Consider the following 19655-nt stretch of genomic DNA (forward strand, 5'->3'; position numbering starts at 1 on the left):
GACGTTCAACAGCAAGAGCTTAAAATGTATTTTTTTAATGTTACTAGTACTTAATACTTATTATTTAATTACCAGTTCGTAATCCAAATGGCAGTAATATCTTTGTTAAATATATATTTAAAATCAAAATTGTGCTTTTTTTTATTATTATGAACATTTTTCAAACCCCATTTATTGTATAAACGTTCGAAAGTCAGAAAGCTAAAGTCAGAGACGTTGAGATTTCCGAGAGGTAAACTACTGCGTTAAAATGCCCAAAACTGCTGTAATTTCCTCAACTTTCTGGCGAGTGTTCTTGAGAAACACTGAAATGAATGGGCTTCGAGACTGCAACTACTGGTTGTTTGGCTGCTATGTATGGCCATGATATGCGTTCCTTCCTCATTCCTCAGTTCCTATGGAAGCCTATCACGAGAGTGTCGCAGCTCTGTTTCTCAACTGTTCTGGTTGAAGTTAAAGTATTATCAAGTCTGCGTATGACGCTGTTCTACAGATGTTCTTTTAGAACCTTACTGACACAACTGTTTGAACTGTTTCCGGCAACGCCTCAGCTTGGAGAAAACTAAAGTCAAGCAGATCTATGTCTCTACGCAGCAAAATGGCAGACGCCAGTATACCATGGTCTCGGGAAGAATTTAACTGTTCCATCTGTTTGGATTTACTGAATGATCCAGTGGCCCTTACCTGTGGACACAGTTACTGTATGAGCTGTATTACAGGCTGCTGGGATCAGAAGGGAGTCTACAGCTGTCCTCAGTGCAGACAGACCTTCACTCCAAGACCTGTTTTAGGTAAAAACACCATGCTGGCTGAAGTTGTGGAGAAACTCAAGAAGATAAAACTACAAGATGTTCGTCCTGCTCAGTGTTACTCTGGATCTGGAGATGTGGAGTGTGACGTCTGTACTGAGGACAAAAACAAAGCCATTAAGTCCTGTCTGGACTGTCTGAACTCTTACTGTCAAAATCATCTTGAACAACATGAGACATTCTTCAAAGGTAAGAGACACAATCTAATGGACGCCACTGGACGACTGCAGGAGATGATCTGCCCTCAACATGAGAAACTGCTGGAGATTTTCTGTCGTACTGATCAGCAGTGTATATGTTATCTGTGTATGCTGGATGAACACAAAAACCACGAGACTGTATCAGCTGCAGCAGAGAGGACTGAGAAACAGGTATGAACTGATATTTATATCATATCACGAAGGATAGCTATTTACTTGTTTTTAGCATGCAGTATGATTCAGAATCAGATTCATGATTATTTGTTATTCCTGCAGAGACAGTTGGAAGAGATGCAAAGAAAATACCAGCAGAGAATCCAGGAGAGACAGAAGGAGCTTGAGGAGCTGAAAGAGGCTGTAGAGTCTCACAAGGTGAGTTTTTTTGAGCAGAAGAACAACTGCTGGCTGCTGAAGAGCTGTTTGAGTCTCAGTTAAGACTCTGCTCCAGTCAGTCAGTGAGGAGCCAGTGCTGGAGCTCTTTCAGTCCTACTGAAGCCCACTGTGGGGAACAGGCTGTGAGGCAGCAGTAAGAGCTGAGTGAATGGACTGATTCTGAAGCTTCTCTCTCTGTGTGTCCTAACAGCGCTCTGCACAGGCAGCAGTGGAGGACAGTGAGAGGATCTTTACTGAGCTGATTCGCTGCATTGAGAGAAGCCGCTCTGAGGTGACACAGCTGATCAGAGAACGGGAAAAGGCTGAAGTAAGTCAAGCTGAAGGACGACTGAAGCAACTGGAGCAGGAGATTGAAGATCTGAGGAGGAGAGATGCTGAGCTGGAGCAGCTTTCACACACAGACCATCACATCCACTTCCTCCAGGTAACAGAGATCGGACAAACAGGACAGTGGTCTTTAGGAAGGGAAAAGCATGTTTTACAGAGATTGTGTGTCAAATGTTTCTGTATGATGTAGCTGGTGTTTCTCTTGTATCTGTGTAGAGTTTCCAGTCTCTCTCTGTTCCTCCTGGATCAGACTCATCCAGCATCACTGTCAGTTCTCATCTCTCTTTTGATGATCTTGAAAAATCTGTTTCTCATCTGAGCAAGAAACTAGAATATTTCTGCAGAGAGGAGATCGAGAAGATAGCTGGTAGAGGTAAAACACTGCACTTTACTATTATGAGAAAAATAGGTAATACATACTGTATTATGTAATAACTTAATATTTGGTGTATACAAAGCATATCAATATATGAATGTCACATGGTTTTGAAAGTTTCCTTTATACAGTATGTGGATTATAATACAGATCTGTTGGTTTCCATAGTAACATACATTGAGATCATTCCTACCTCTGAACCCAAGACCAGGGAGGAGTTCCTTCAATGTAAGTCTCTCTGAACAAGTTTTAACCTATTCTATATTAAAATTGCAGAATAAACTCATATAAAGTTATATTCTAAAATACATAACTATGAACACAAACATCAGTTCATGAATAAAGATTCTCATTTCACATTAGACTTTTTTCAAATCCGTTGTACAGTCAAACCACAATTTATTCAGACACCTTCAACATTTGGGGCTTAGCCTAAACCAGGATTAGGCCATATTTCAATTAGGACATTTTTATAAACGTGCCTTAGAAAAAAAAAACATTACTGGAGTGCATCTTAAGACAAAACAAAGACACTGATATTATTTAAGACCAGTAAGTGCAAGTTTCTTTCATTTGAAACAGCTCAGACTTACATTTTAGTCTAGGACTAGGCTTAATTCTTGTCTGTGAAACTGGGGGAATGTCAGATAATTTTGATAGAAAGGTATGTAATGAATTAGGTTGAATAGCTGTCAGCTCTCAACTGTTAAATTGAAGTACACATTTATGCTTAATTTTGTTCAGTCTGTGGTGTAAAAGGTTTGCATTAGCAATTCAAGAAAAACATTTAAGCAAAACATGGTCAGGTCAAAGTGTCTGAATAATTTTAGTCCCAAATTTGTATCAATTTTACTGGTAGTCCACTGTAAGAAGAATTTTTGAGTATATCAGTTTACTTTATTTGCTGTCCTCACTTACATGAATGAACTATAGTGTCCGGCACCCACTAGTAAAAAAATCTAAAATTATATCTGGTGTCTGAATAATCACATGAACACAGAAATACAGTCGACAAATAAAATGAAAGTACTTGATGCAATGGCAGCTATAGTGCAACAGAACACCCATCACACACCAGCTTACAGTTTGTCTACAACTTTCTACTAAAACAATTTGAGAAATATAATCACTCAAACAACAAAATATAAGTTCTAATGTGCATGTAAAGACATAATCTGACAATTCATATACTCTGTTATCTTTACTTGAACTGTTTTACTGTGCATAAAAAAACTAAAAGCAAAACATTAAGTAAAAACATTTTATTTTAATGATTGAAATTTGATTATTTACATATGGATTGTATGCTCTATCTCCATTAGATTCTCATCATCAACTCACTCTGGATTTAAACACAGTGAATAAAAAGCTCCACCTGTCTGAGAGGAACAGAGTGATTGAATACGCTGACACAATCCAACTATATCCAGATCATCCAGACAGATTTGACTATTGGGAGCAGGTGTTGTGTAGAGAGAGTGTGTGTGGACGCTGTTACTGGGAAGTTGAGTGGACTGGTGAGGTGGATATATCTTTGTCATATAAAAGCATCAGCAGGAAAGGACAGGGTGATGAGTGTAGATTTGGATGTAATGATCAGTCCTGGTGTTTATCTTGCTCTGACTCCAGCTGCTCATTCTGGCACAATAACAAGCAGATTAAACTCCCTGTAGTCTCCAGCTCCTCTAGAATAGGGGTGTATGTGGATCACGGTGCAGGAACTCTGTCCTTCTACAGCGTCTCTGACACAAGGACCCTCATTCACAGAGTCCAGACCACATTCACTCAGCCTCTCTATGCTGGGTTTGAGCTCAGTCCAGTAAGTAATAGTGTATCAAAAGTTAAACTATGTAAATTATAAATACTACTTGATTTTACAAAAAAATAGCATATTAACAGTTTGAGCTTCATAATAAATCAGCAACTTTGACAATGATATCTTTTACTTTCTAATAAATAAATCAACACTGATCATTGCTCATGAAAAAAAAAAAAAACTTGCCCAATTTCTGAAAAAAATTTCTTCTGATATGATTTCACGATGACTGTTGAGTATAAAAAATAAATGAATATTAAAATTGACTTTGACAGTAACACAAATAATATCAGGCTATATACATTGTAATATGTTCAGGTCTTCAGAGACTGACGAAATTTCACATTCAACAGCCCACGGTGTACATTGTTATAAAATAAGTTTTATAAAAACACTTGGACTATGCTGAAGTGAACTATACCCAGCTGTATCGCCCTGCAGGTTTCTAGGTTTCACACATGCATTCTTATACTATATGTGTTATATTTCAGTAAAATGTGTTTATATGATCTAGACAATCGAGACACCTAAATTATAGTAGTTAACCAGCAAGCTAGAGCTATTGGTCTACTTTGTTGATCAATATCAGTAAGTCAAAATATATTTTGCTTGATTAGTTTTGATTAGAGTCATAAAACCTGTGTATTTTGTGTATTTTCACATTGTGAGTGTGTGTTTCTGTTGATGTGTTCTATTTTACCACAGAAAACACTGTAACACTGGATAAATTTCACTCAAAAATCACTGCCTGGGCAACTCTCTCAAGTCTCTAATTTTTGTCTATATTTTTGGGGTGATTTTATTCTTCCTTTTTGGACCATAAACAAACATTAGATTCAGGGGCCAGTTGTTCAAAAGTAATCTGATGGGATTTTGGCCGTCAGATTGGATCAAATCTTGAAAATGGGTTGTTCAAAAGAAAAAAAAGGATTCTGAATTCGGATTAGATCACAAAATCCAATCTTGGTTTTGAGCTGGATTAAATCCTCAGTTTGTGTTGTTCAAAAGGTTTTAGTAAGATTGGGATACCTTTGACCCCAACATTTTTATTATTCTGCTGATTAGAAGGGTGGATTTCAGAAACAAAATGTAATAAAACTTTAAAACTGGTCCATAGAACACAACATTTTAACATGTAATATATCCCCAAACTGCTGTCAATATCAAGCAAAAATATTACATTTAATTTGAAGTATTTTTTTTAGTTTTTTTTTTATTACTGATTGTAAACTATATTGGCACAATCATCAGAAGTCATCAGTCAGAAGTAGTTATTTGTGTAAATGCAATGCAAAACTAGAATGCAAAACCATAGAGCACTAGTAATCCAGATTTGGAAATCTGAAAAAGTGTGTATCTGGATCAGGGTGATCCAGTCCAATTTTGATTTGAAAAAACTGCACAAAAGTAAGATGGGTTACCTGATTCTGGATAGCAAAACATAGGATTTCCAAATCAAGATCATTCTGATCCAGATTAAAATTTTTGAACAACTAGCCCCAGAAGATGAGCACTGGCTCACTGTAGGTTTGCATTCTTATACTTTCTTGCAGCTTATTGAGGCTGTCCTATATTGTGTAACTTTTTATTGTCTTATTGGCACACCCATTTGTGCATGATTCTTAAACACAAAATCAGGAAACTGCTCAGTTCAGAAAAAACTATATGTGATCCATTGTTGAGCATAAAAATGGCGGAATCCAGTATTTCTTTGGCTCAGGATCAGTTCAGCTGTTCAGTTTGCCTGGATCTACTGAAGGATCCAGTGACCATTCCCTGTGGACACAGTTACTGTAGGGGCTGTATTACAGGCTGCTGGGATCAGGATGATCAGAAGGGAGTCTACAGCTGTCCTCAGTGCAGACAGACCTTCACTCCAAGACCTGTTTTAGGTAAAAACACCATGCTGGCTGAAGTGGTGGAGAAACTCAAGAAGATAAAACTACAAGATGTTCGTCCTGCTCAGTGTTACTCTGGATCTGGAGATGTGGAGTGTGACGTCTGTACTGGGACTGACATGTCCTCTCTGACATTTCTGGAATCTTTTTGTCAAAATCATTTTAAACGGCATGAAGAATTTCACTCCGGAAAGCGACATAAAGTGATGGACGCCACTGGACGACTGCAGGAGATGATCTGTCCTCTACATGATAAACCACTGGAAATTTTTTGTTGTACTGATCAGCACTGCATATGTTATCTGTGTATGCTGGATGAACACAAAAACCATGAGACTGTATCAGCGGTAGCTGAGTGGACAGAGAAACAGGTATGAACTGAAAGACACTACTAATACTTATACTAAATAAAAAAAATTATGATTCCATAATAGCTATACACTCAAAGATGACTGAGTAGTTCTAAATAATGATAATATTAATATGTAATTATTCAGTTTATCTTCATATTTGTTTCACTTTGTAACTATTCATTTTGTGGCAGTATGTGACAAATGGACTTTGAACATGTTTTTTCACTTCTACAGACACAGCAGGAAAAAAAACAGAGAAAATTCTGCCAGAGAATCCAGAATAGAAAGGAGGAGCTTCTGAAGCTGAGAAAAGCTGTGGAATCTCACAAGGTGAGTTTTGAGCAGAGCAACAACTGCTGGCTGCTGAAGAGCTCTTCAGACTCGGTTAGGACTAGGATTGGGCATCGTTTCAGTTTGTTATGATACCGGTGCCAAATCGATACCTTTAAAACAGTACACAGGCGCCTGAACTGATACTTTAAAAAGGAGCCCAAAATTGATGGTGGATGACAATAAAAGAACAGCTTTTTTATTTAAAATAATAATAATAAATTAAAAAATCTTTAAATTGAACAATATATTAAAAGTTTAAGCTATACGTAAATATATAAATGTAAGTAAATACAAAACACAACAAATTTTCATAAAGTCACAATAAACCTAAACCAATTACAATCTATTAATCCTGGAAGCAGGAGGGCGCCCTCAGGCAGAAACTCCACATATAGCAATAATAGAACGCTCCAGGAAATACCTTATATGGACAAAAGCATTGTTATCGCTGTAGCTGAATAAAAAGAAGATAGAAATGCTTTGAATGATGAAACATGAAGACAATAAAAACTGGACTGCGACAATAAGTGGTTTATTTATTTCATAATAAAACATTTTTTTTTTTTTTTACAGTATAACATTTTCTGCCTCATTCTGTGATAAAAAGCCACATCAGATCAGAAAAGGAAGTTATTTCAAACATTTGATTGACGTTATGAAGTAAAAAAAATTTATTATGTTCTCTTGGACAACAGGTTTAGAAACACACTGAAAGTCATTACAAGGGAAGTTTAGCTTTAGGCATTTTAATTTAAGCATGTTAATGAAGCTACATCAGAGCAAGTGTAACTGCTGCATTTAAGATCTCCTTGGATGGTCTCATTTCCAGTTGTGCTTTAAAGTTGGAATGTGAAAACAACATGGAAACTAACGTTATTACAAACATGTGTTGGATTTGTATTATCACAGACTTCCGACTTGAATTCACATGAAGTTTCTCAGTCGGGAAATAATTTTTTTCTGATTATTCTCACAGTAAATGAATGCAGTATAATTTAACTCGCGATGAATGGTAATGATGCTTCTTACGTCCATTTCGGAGCACCAGAGGGCAAATATTTCACCGAAATCTCACCGAATTCCTCCAGGTAACAGAGATCTGATGAACAGGACAGTGTCCTTTAGGAAGGGAAGAGCATGTTGTACAGAGATTGTGTGTCAAATGTTTGTGTCCTTAGCTGGTGTTTCTCTTGTGTCTTTGTGTCTGTGTAGAGTTTCCAGTCTCTCTTTGTCCTTCCTGGATCAGACTCACCCAGCATCACTGTCAGTTCTCGTCTCTTTTTTGATGATGTTGAAAAATCCATGACTCAACTGAAAGAGAAACTGGAGCATTTCTGCAGAGAGGAGATAAAAGGGTTAATCTAGTAAAGGTAAAACAATAACTCCTTTTATAAGAGAAGTATGCCATTCATCATAATGTAACACTGTACAAAGCATATATGAATCTAACATGGGTTTGATTTAGTTTTTATGTGAATTACCCTAAATAATAGTAAATCATTGATTTCCATAGTAACAGATATTATGAACAGACCTACCCCTGAGCCCAAGACCGGGAATGAGTTTCTACAATGTAAGTCTCAAAAAAACACACAACAAGACTGAACACTATCAAACCTACTCTGTAATGAAATTCAACAGACTGAAACATGCAAACTAAACTCCATTAAATACACAAACATCAATCATGATTCTTATCTCACACAAGATTCAAATCAGCTGTATTCCTTCAGTATTTAATCAGTTTATTTTTTTATGAACAGAGAACTACAGCCAATAAATGAAATGGATTTTCTTATCCTGAACTAGTCTACAACCTTTTACTAAAAGAAATCGAGAAACACAATCAAATAAAATACAAATTTTATTGTGCAACTAAAGAACAAAGGGACTCAGACAATTCATATAGACAGTTTTATGATGTCAGTAACAGTAACACATGTCACTTGATATCAAAAGTACAGGCTCTCTGTTACCTTCACTTTAACAGTGTTACAGTCTGTAAAAAAAAATGTAATGAGTGAAGTTTAGGTTTCCTGATTTATATGTTTCATATGCGCTGTCTCCTTTAGATTCACATCAGCTCAATGCGGATTTAAACACAGTGAACAAACTTCTCTGTTTGTCTGAGAGGAACAGAGTGATTACTTACACTAATAAACTGCAGCCGTATCCTGATCATCCAGACAGATTTGATCACTGGTCACAGGTGTTGTGTAGAGAGAGAGTGTGTGGACGCTGTTACTGGGAGGTGGAGTGGAGTGGTCGGGTGGATATATAAGAGCATCAGCAGGAAGGGACGGGGTGATGAGAGTGAGTTTGGTTGTAATGATCAGTCCTGGAGTTTGGCCTGCTATGGGTCCAGCTGCTCATTCTGGCACAATAACAAAAGGACTGATCTCCCTGAGATCTCCAGCTCCTCTAGAATAGGGGTGTATGTGGATCACAGTGCAGGAACTCTGTCCTTCTACAGCGTCTCTGACACAATGACCCTCATTCACAGAGTCCAGATCACATTCACTCAGCCTCTCTATGCTGGGTTCAGTTTGAGTGAGTGAAGTGAAGTGACATACGGCCAAGTATGGTGACCCATACTCGGAATTCGTGCTCTGCATTTAACCCATCCAACGTGCACACACACAGCAGTGAACACACACACACCGTGAACACACCCGGAGCAGTGGGCAGCCATTTATGCTGCGGCGCCCGGGGAGCGGTTGCGGGTTCGGGGCCTTGCTCAAGGGCGCCTCAGTCGTGGTATTGAGGGTTGAGGGCATAAATGAGCCCCATAAGCAGGGCACAAGCTTTAGCAGTATTGTGGCACCCCGGCAAGATCTCCTTGCCTTCTAGAATAATGGATACTTCCACTGGATCCTTTCCATCAGCTCCATGTACAACCACAATCTTGAGGGTGTGTTGCGTTGTGTCACTGCGGTTGTCCTCCTGCAAAATTTAGACAAACTAAATTACTTGGATTTTACTGAAAAAGCTAAACTGAAGTAATACAGTATAGATTACAAGCCTATTTTACAGCGAGCCAGGTTTAGTAAAACATTAGTCAAACATAACATAACAGCCACTACAGCCAAATAATGTTACCCTTAGCCATAAATTTACTACTTTGTGGCTTCAACTTTTGGTCCTAAAGGGCAACACTCCTGAAGAGTCAGTCTCCAACCCAAATCAAACATACCTGATTCTGCTCATAAATATTCTACTAGACGGACTAGAAACTTTTTAGGCCCTCCAGAACAGAATTTGGACACCCCTGCTTTAAGGTTAACCAAAAGAACACTCCACTTTTTTTGGAAATAGGCTCATTCTCCAACTCCCCGTTTTTGAATCCATTCAGCTGATCTCCGGGTCTGTCGATAGCCCTTTTAGCATAGCTTAAGCTTAGACTAGATCATTGAATCCAATTAGACCAGTAGCATCGTTTCAATATTTTTCTTATTTAAAACTTGACTCTTCTGTAGTTACATTGTGTACTAAGACCCATATTGGCCTAGAAAATCATAACTTTCCATTTGCCGCCGGTCTTAGTACACAATAGAAAAATACTGAAACTCTTTGGTCATTTTTGAATGCCCCTGGTGTACGTTACGGTAATACAATTTTAACATTTTTAACGTGACTGGCAATCTTCAAACAGTTGCTCAAGGCAAATCATGCTATAGTTACGAAATGTATAGTTTATTGATTCGTTTTCACACATTTTTTTCCCCGTGTCACTCAGCACGATTTATTTCATGTAATGTTTTGAAAGTCGTGGTAACCTGATCGCACTTAAATGATGGGGGTGGCAAATTATGTCTGGACTTTTCCTAATGCAAATTTCGAATCAGCGTGTTTTAACATAATTCACTGAATAACACAAATTTCTTTGGTTTTTAACTGACTTCTGTATGAGACTAGTGATTCATGGACTGCAGTGGAAAATGCAGGTGTTTAACTTGTTATCTGGTGACCAACTTCCTGGTTCAGGTCCTTCGCTTCAGATGTGATGATGGGACGACCGCAGCAGATTCGCCGATTCTGAAACCACAAACTGACGGGATATTAAGCTGTCTAATAACACTTGCTCATTACACGATTTTGGTATTCTTGTAATGATTACAAATTAATGGTATGATCGGCCGTAGCGGCTGAATTACATAATCACATAATTCAAAATAAGGGGGCAGAAAATGTATATATATACATTCATACAGTTAATATCACACGAAGAGTGCCGTTTTTTCTTAAAAAATTTGCATGGTTACAAATGTAATATTGGTTTTATACAACAGTTTAATAAATAATAAGTTAATATCAAGATGTTTTAGACACCATATTGGCTGTTTTTGCTCTATTTCACCAACAAAAATAACTCCAAACACAGCCACAGCGCTGTTTTGCGTCTCTGAGTCTCTGTGTTTTGTTCTTGAATGAATCAATCAACCGTTTAAATGATTCGGTTCAGTCGCAATGACTCACTTGTTAAGAGTGACTTACTGCTACCTGCTGGCGATTTTAATTTTACATTTAAAATATCTTTTAATTTTTTAAATAATTTAAAATATCAGTTTTCAACATTTCATGTTTAAAATATCAACACTTTATGCATTTGTAACTGTAGGTTAAAGAATTCCATGTCACTCTAAGCTGCATTAACATGTGAAAATACATCTAAGTGCCATAAACTTATGCAAAGATACTGATTTCATTTGTTTAGTAACAGCCTAAATGTATTATTATTATAACTGATTGATTAAATGTAAGAATTTGACTCAAAAGATGCACACTTTTAGAAAAAATGGCTTTATAAAGGTAAAAATGCCCATAAAAGGTTCAAATCAATTTAAACATATTGGAAAATATTAATTTCTATCACTGCTGTGAACTGACCACACAGAATATGAAGAACATCAAAAACTGTAGGAGTCAGCTGTCCATGGCAGTTCTTATCAGCACAATAACACACTCAGCAAAATATCGTCTAATTATCTTTATCAATAAAATCCCAGAAAATATTGAGATATTATTTTTTGTCAATATCGCACACCCTTAGTACTGACACAAAATGATTTGCAATGGTCGCTTTGTCATGTCCAGTTAAGCCTTAAGCTTGTTGGTCTATTTCTGTTTTTTTGTTTTTGGCTAGTAGAAGTTATGAATGGCCGGTAACTTAAAAATTGAGCAGCCAAATTGGCTGGTGAGTGAAAAAGTAAATTTTCTTGTAACTCAAGAAGTACAACGCATATCTTAATATTCTTTCAGATTCTGAGGATTAATTGTTAACTCTGGGTCTGAGTATGAGCAATGTGTAACAAAATAAGATTAAGCAGGAGTGGGGTTTAGAATTTTACCAATAGTCCTATCAATCTCTATGTAAGGTTAACATAATGACACTAAAGTATTTTACTTCCCATGTAATTTGGCTCCAAATCTCAGGTGAAAAATGTCATTTTGACCCCTCTCTACAAAATATTGGATTACTTGGTAAATACCCATCCATGGCATTTAATAGTTTGACTTTTGTCATTATTTTGTTTGTTTTTCTTCAGAAGTAATATTAACAAAATCAAAAAATTGAGCCAGGAATGTTTCTAAGATTTAGCCTAGTTGATCTAACACCAAATGACTTGAAGTCTCTCAGTAGACAGAGGAACTGGTGTTTCTGGTATAACAGGCTGCTCTGGTAAAAGAGTCAGAATATTGTATTGAAGAATATTTCAAGCAAGCTTCTGTCATGGTTTGGTTTCAGTTTAGTTCCTGTTTGTCCTTATTTGGTCGGTTTCCTGTCATTAGTTAATCATTGTTTATTCCATTCACCTGTCTTGTATTAATCCTCTTGTTTCCTCATTAGTTTGTGTTCTTTATAAGCCTTGAGTTCAGTAGTCGTCTTCGTCGTGTCTTAAAGTTATGTTTACACTGTTATTAAATATGTTTACTCCATTGAAGAACCTGATTATTCTGCATCCCTCGTCTTCCTACCTTCCTTGATCAGCATCGCGTAACAGCTTCATTATCACTGCTAAAGGTATGTCTGAAATTGCCAGCATTTTGAGTAAGATATGTGGATTTAATTCATTCATTTAGAGCCATACCCTTAATACTAAACAATTTGCTTAAATCAAGTCTTACTATGTTGTTAAAAATTGTGGTGTTGTGCTCAAGAGTGTCATGATTTATAAGATTGGGAAAGTATCAATAATGTCAGAATGTAAGGGATTCAGTTTACTGTAAAGCACAATTAGTGCACAGTTTGCATTTGTTCTCTATTTCTACAAATTCAAAATGCTAAAAAAAAAGCTTCAATAATGGAAATTGTTTGTGCATTAAATTACAGCTAGAAAATGTCTTATTTGTTTGTGGTATTTATTATGAACTTAACTTTAATGTAGGGTAAATGTACGTCTTAAGCTCACCAAAATCTACATTGAGACATTTTTTGTTTAGATATTGTTTTCGGTACAAAAAGTTATGTTAAAATAAAATATTAATCTCTCACATAAAAATATTTAATTTTATTTTAAATGACAAAATAATTTTGATTAAGCTGTACATCATTATTAAATGCCATAAGTCTGGCTGTGCTTAATGGGTACATTTGTGTTCCCTTTAAGCACACCCCTGTTCCCATTATGCTCACATAATGTTTTATTAAATTCTTGTTTGTTTTAAAAAACCTTTTTAAAGAATAATTGAAAAATATTTTATTTGAAGGTACAAAGTAAATAAAAAAACAAAACACAAATCAAGCAACAGGGCATTCAATTTGATCAGTTATATATTCAAAGTGAAGTGTCATTTAAGCACACTGCAACATCAAGACTAGTCCACGTTCAGCTAATTAACATTCAAAAATTAAATACACCAATAAAACATTTCATTCATGGGGATGAACACAGAGACAATGCGCACATTTCTGTGTGAATTTGTTGTGATCGGAAGGAATTTAAAGTCTGCTAGTGTATGATGGCCAGTTTTCCTTGATGCCTGGTGTTTTAAAAATCTGTTCACATTTAATTATAAAATAAAATCAACAAACAAAAACTACCCCATAGGGGAAAACAGACTGGCAAGGCAGGACAGGACTTCACACAGGGTAACATCGACGACGAACCGGCCCAGGACTGCAAACACAAGGAGATTATAAAGGGAGCAAATGAGGAGGGTAACTAGTACACACAGGTGGGGCAAATTAACCAATAATCAGGAAACAAGGTGGGTGGGGTCAAGACAATTGACATGAGAGCACATGGCACATAGATCTAAACAAGACCAGCCATGTGCTCACACAAAACAAAAACACAAGCACATGGCCAGCAAAACAAAATCACTAGCCATGTGCAAAACAGGACACTGAACACGCAGCTAATGAGGAGACTCATAAGCTGCGTGCAACACAGAACAAGAGAAAGCACGCAGCCGAAGAACGAGCTGTGTGCAACAACACAACGAAAAAGCAACTGAACCGCGGCCGAAACTGAACCGCGTGCCGAACAAAACACACACTCACAGAGGAGCGCATGGCCCGAGCGAACTAGAAACCGCACACATCAAGAACAAACCTGGAGCGTGAGTGTCCGAACCCCGACACGGAACCAGAACTGGGCCTGAACAAGACGGGAGTGCCGGGATCCAAACACCACACCCCAACATGAAACAGAGCATGCAGACAAGAGAGCGCGCAGCTCGAGCAGAAAATAAGACTAGAAGGGAGTGTCAGGGCTCCGTCACAAAACCATGAATAAACTAGACCGAAGTGACCGAACCCTGACACTTTCATCTTTGGCCATAAACTATAGCTATGTCTCGCATTTGTTATCTTAAAGTTGTTAAGTTATTAAACATTTTGTAAAGATTAACTTATAGTGATAACCATCAGTTAATGTTTAATGTCTGTTTATGAAGTATTTACATAGATGGTTAATGTGGAAGAGCTTAAAGAGAGCACACTGAGGTTAATTTGAGCAGCAACAGTTTTTAATACATTTCATGTAATATTTATTAAAATGACAATTTTGCTAAATAAAGAATATGGGTCATGCTTAAGTTTACACATATTTTAATATGAACAACTATTAACAATATCTATAAAATTATACTTTTTCTTATTGATGTCACACTGAAGCTGTGTGATTTTCACCTTAAAATAAAATTACAGCACTGTAAAACCACAGACCAGCAATAAACTGTCAGTTTATAATATTATGGATGTAAACGTTCAAGCCAGTAATGCCTGTGAAGTAATATGTTAGCGTAGCACACAATTTTATACAGCTAGTCAGCTAACTGTGTTCTAAAACTATCTTTTGGATCTAATGCAATTATTTCCCACATCCAAGTTCCAGGTTATAATATGCAAAGCTCTGAACAAGTATATTTGTTGACACGGTAAGACTTTAGAATACTGTTCCATCATTAATGAATAACTACACAAGAACACATGAGTAATGCAATATTAGCACTCTAGTAACTATTTGTAACTAACAAGAAACTCTGATTAATGAATGCTTAGTCGAATGTGGTAGTTCATTTTTAGCTAATCAGTAACTACTGTATACAGGTTCATAATTAATATGAATAATACATAATGTATAATTAATTCTAAAGTAAAGGTCATGGTAACCCACTATTAATGACTGAAATCATTGTAGGCTTTTGAGAGTTTTGTAAAGCATTGGATAGTAATTATTCAGGTGGTACTACAGCCTTCTAAAGGAATTACTAATTATTTGGATCAGTATTCTAAACTGAAGATCGTGATAACTCGCTAGTAATTACTGAAGTCATTCTAAACTTTTAAGGTTTTTGTAAGGTTTTGGTTAGTAATTCAACATGTATCTTAAAAGCTTAAAATGATGTTAGTCAATATTAGGGAGTTGTGATGCTTTTCACTTTAGAATACTGATCCAAGTAGTTCCTTTAATAGAATTTGATAATTCTTGAATCATTAGTGGGTTACCATCATCTTCACTTTAGAATTAATTATACGTTATGCATAATTCACATTAATTATGAAACTGTAAGTGAAGTGACATACTGCCAAGTATGGTGACCCATACTCGGAATTCGTGCTCTGCATTTAACCCATCCAACGTGCACACACACACCGTGAACACACACACACCGTGAACACACACCCGGAGCAGTGGGCAGCCATTTGTGCTGCGGCGCCCGGGGAGCAGTTGGGGGTTTGGTGCCTTGCTCAAGGGCACCTCAGTCGTGGTATTGAGGGTGGAGAGGGCGCTGGACATTCACTCCCCCCACCTACAATCCCTGCCGGCCCGAGACTCGAACCTGCAACCTTTGGATTACGAGTCCGACTCTCTAACCAGTAGGCCACGACTCTCTAACCAGTAGGCCACGAGTATATGGTAGTTCTCTAGGATATATATATATAAAAAAGTAGTTATTGATTAGCTAATAGTGAACTACCAGTTTCAACTGAGCGCTATTACTTACTAAATCAATAATCATAGTTTCTTGTTAGGTAATAGTAGTTACCACAATGTTAATAGTGCATTAGTCACTTGTTCCTGTGTAGTTATTCATTAACAAAGGATCAGTATTCCAAAGTGTTACCATTGACACTGCAATCATGATTGTGTTTTGAGTTTTATTACTCAAGTCAAGACTCCAGAAATGTTTTTATGGTCTTGTTATGGACTTGGGAGCATTTGGACTCTAGCCTGAATCAGACTAGCGTTGAATCAGATTTACTCCCGAGATCGGACGGGTGCCGAAAAAGCCCACTAATTATCATCATCAGCTTACTTTCACTTAAATTACTTCAAAAGAACTAGTGGCAATGAAGCTAACTGTTATCACCTCAAGTCACGTTTCTGGGTTAACAAGTTGAACACACCACAAAGGCTACAGCCAACAGACAGCTAGCACATACATTCTGCATCTGCTTGAGAGGAAGCAACTGTAAGTGGCAGTAATTTATATTTATCATTCAGACAAGGAAACTGAAACTAAGACTGCAGATATACAAACTGCAGACAAATTGGTACGTTTACTATTTTGAATATGAATTATGCTAATTGCTTTCTTCATTCCTGACAGCCAAGTTGTTATGAAAATATTTGCATGTTGTAATCTCTAGGTAAGATTATGTAAAATTAGAAATGTGTCTCCCCTTAACTTTGTTGTTTGCTCTCACTTCCTGAGACCAAGTACCAAAGTTCGGTTCCAAAAAAGCCCACTTCCATCCGGATATTTTCAATACAATTGTGATTTCACATTCACAACCTAGGATGTGACATTTATTTAATCTGTATTCTTGAGGTCAATTTTAAAGAAGCCACTTTCCACCTGAAAAGTGGCTTCTGGGAAAAAACTACTTCACTGCTTACATTTGCAAAGAGTGTACCGCTAAGGCCAAAGTATACTTTGGTTTTTCCGCATACGTGAGAGTTTGCGTACAATGCATGTGTAGGGATGGGTACCGAAACTCGGTATTAAATCGGTCTCGGGGCTAAATTATGAAAGACCGGAGTATCGATAAACTCTGACGTTATCGGTACTTCTGTCGGTATTGGAGAAATTAAGAAAACACACATACATTTATTGTTGCTCTCTCTCTCTCTCTCTCTCTCTCTCTCTCTCTATAATATATATATATATATATATATATATATATATATATATATATATATATATATATATATATATATATATATATATATATATATGTCGCTAGCTGTTTTTATGTGCAATAATATTCAAACATTTGTCTATGATGCATTTTTGCTATGCGCAATTCAGAAGCCAGATCGCGCTCACGCGAGGAGCTTCAGCACACGCAACATGAAAGTCCGGTCACACTTTATATTAGGTGGCCTTAACTACTATGTATTTACATCAAAAAATAAGTACAATGTACTTATTGTGCTCATACTGTATTGCAAAACACTATTGCTGCTATTGAGGTGGGATACGGGTAAGGTTAGGGACGGGTTTGGTGGTATAGGGTAGGTTTAAGGGTGGGTTAAGGTGTAAGGGATGGGTCAACAGTGTAATTATAAATGTAATTACAGAAATTAATTACAGATGTAACTACATATAGGTATTTTTAAAAATATAAGTACAATGTAAAAACATGTATGTACACAATAAGTGCATTGTACCAAATTATTAATTTAAATGTAAGTACATAGTAGTTAAGGCCACCTAATATAAAGTGGGACCGAAAGTCCTGTTTAATTATGATAGAAGAGAGAACCAACTATTCAAACATCTGTTCACACTTTAGGCCTGTGGCTGTTATATTAAGATAAGTATATATATATTTTTTTCGATTTTGGTTTCCAAGGATTAGAGCCGCATTTCTTCTAGCAGGCTGAAATGTGTGTGCGCGCGTGTGCCTGCGCGGCGGCGTGCTCCAGAACGGACAAGCAAAGTACACTTTGAGCTTCGGGCGCGTCGAAATAACACACAAAAATATGCCAAAAAATACACACACAATGTGTCAAAATGGCCGGTTATGAGAGTCTTCACTTTTGTTTTAAGTGGACGAAAACAGTTGGGAGAAAATCCGATGCGTGTCAGTATATTGTCTTAAAGTATCAGACTGGTGCTTGAGCCATCAATGTTAATCAAAGAACAAAATGCAAAGAGAAAATCACCCACAGCTCTTAATCTGAACAACGTTATAGCTTTAATAAACATAAATCTATCAGTACATACAGTGAAAACTATGCAGTGCTCATTTACATTTGATTACTTTTGTAACTATTACTTACCTGAACATTAATATTAGTAGACCTTCATGGAAAAATGAAAGCACTGTTTATTTCATTTCGTTTGTGTGTTTGTTTTACTGTATTTGTCAGTTTGTTTTACTTTGTTTCGTTGTTCATGTTGTTACTGTATCTTATCTTATGTATATAAAACACTAAAAATTAGGGCCGGGACTTTAACGCGTTAATTTAGATTAATTAATTACACAAAAATAACGCGTTAATTTTTTTTAACGCATTTTAATCGCACTTATTTTTGCACCGCGGAACGTTTCTCACTGGATGAGTTTCGACGGACCGATTATACTGGAGCACCAACTAGCGTCAGAACGGACTTGCGTTCGTGGAGACCGGTCTTGGCTAGGGCTGGGTATCGAGTTCGATACTTTTTAGGCACCGACCGAATTGCCTCGATACCACCGAGTATCGAAAAACGTCTTGTCGTTCGGTACCAAATTTCGATACCTAAGGGGTTAATCTCATCACATCAGTGAGCCAATAAGCCTGCATCACTAGCTGTGTTTGACTAGAAACGGCGACGTGCAGATTGATCAGTGTTTGACCTCCGCGAGAGCGTTTCGAAAGCGCACGGAGCAGTCCGCTCTTTAAATCGCGCGGTTTGTTTATTATACACAGACTGAAGCGTGCGTGACGCTCGCGGTCATTTCAGCGTCTGCCGCCTCTCTAAATGAGGACATGAACAACATCTCCAGACCTGCTCTGAAAGTCACTTCATGAGCATTTTACCGTTTGATTCGAGTAAAACTAACTCATCTCATATACACACAGAACTGTAAAGGTATTCCAGGCAACCCATCAAAATAAAAGTTCGGTTTTAATATTAACGGTATTAATATTGTTCAGCAGACAGTACATACTGCTACTACTAGGCTACTATTAAAATTATTAAAACTTTTTTTTTTTTTAGTAATGATCACACAACAGTTATTCCATGTTTTAATTTTAATAGTAACCTCCCTTTGTTTGCCAAAATAAATAAACTTTGATTTTCAATAATTTAAAGAGAAATTAAATTAATGTTTTATGTCTTCATTTGAAAACCAGATACAGAACACAGAATTTATGAGGAAAAATAAAACATTTCATTAGGCTATTTTAAGAATAAATTTAAATAAACTAAGTTGTTTTTATGCATTCAAATAATTAGACATACTACACCAGAATTTAATAACAATAAAACATGTGGTGAAAGAAAATAAAACACCCACTTATGAAAGTGGATGAAGATTTTAAATTTCTTGAAGTCTTTAACAACCTAGAAATGATGATTCTGTCTGAGCTATGCGTTTTAAAATGAACACGCACTAATGTAAACGTAGCCTAACAGATGTGTAAACTGAAAACAATTTGAACTTTATTAAAATTATTTATTTATTTATTGTGTTGGATATATT

At 36.7% G+C, this 19655-nt stretch overlaps 2 protein-coding genes across 2 annotated transcripts; both read left to right on the forward strand.

Annotated features, from left to right (window-relative positions):
• The first annotated feature begins 297 nt into the window (after positions 1-297).
• LOC306881682 (E3 ubiquitin-protein ligase TRIM16-like) lies at positions 298-4667 on the forward strand. The gene is made up of 6 exons (XM_079435882.1): positions 298-1180; positions 1286-1381; positions 1593-1826; positions 1946-2102; positions 2274-2333; positions 3428-4667. Exons 1-6 carry the CDS (start codon positions 581-583, stop codon positions 3964-3966), a joined length of 1686 nt encoding a protein of 561 aa, XP_079292008.1. The 5' UTR covers positions 298-580; the 3' UTR covers positions 3967-4667.
• A 944-nt stretch (positions 4668-5611) lies between these two features.
• On the forward strand, positions 5612-9063 carry LOC306880960 (E3 ubiquitin-protein ligase TRIM47-like; the record flags this gene model as incomplete). Its single annotated transcript, XM_079434759.1, has 4 exons — positions 5612-6190; positions 6407-6502; positions 7718-7860; positions 8715-9063. The coding sequence occupies 4 exons, from the start codon at positions 5612-5614 to the stop codon at positions 9061-9063; spliced, it is 1167 nt and encodes a 388-aa protein (XP_079290885.1).
• Positions 9064-19655: the final 10592 nt, after the last annotated feature.

Source organism: Barbus barbus (genome assembly GCF_936440315.1).
Source record: "Barbus barbus genome assembly, chromosome: 15".
NCBI lineage: Eukaryota > Metazoa > Chordata > Actinopteri > Cypriniformes > Cyprinidae > Barbus > Barbus barbus.

Excerpts from the sequence above, each read along its gene's own strand:
- LOC306881682 (XM_079435882.1), top strand. The coding sequence starts at position 581 with ATGTCTCTACGCAGCAAAATGGCAGACGCCAGTATACCATGGTCTCGG. Across the intron at positions 1,382-1,592 it reads AGGCTGTAGAGTCTCACAAG|CGCTCTGCACAGGCAGCAGT; the intron begins GTGAGTTTTTTT and ends GTGTCCTAACAG. Across the intron at positions 2,103-2,273 it reads CGAGAAGATAGCTGGTAGAG|TAACATACATTGAGATCATT; the intron begins GTAAAACACTGC and ends TGGTTTCCATAG.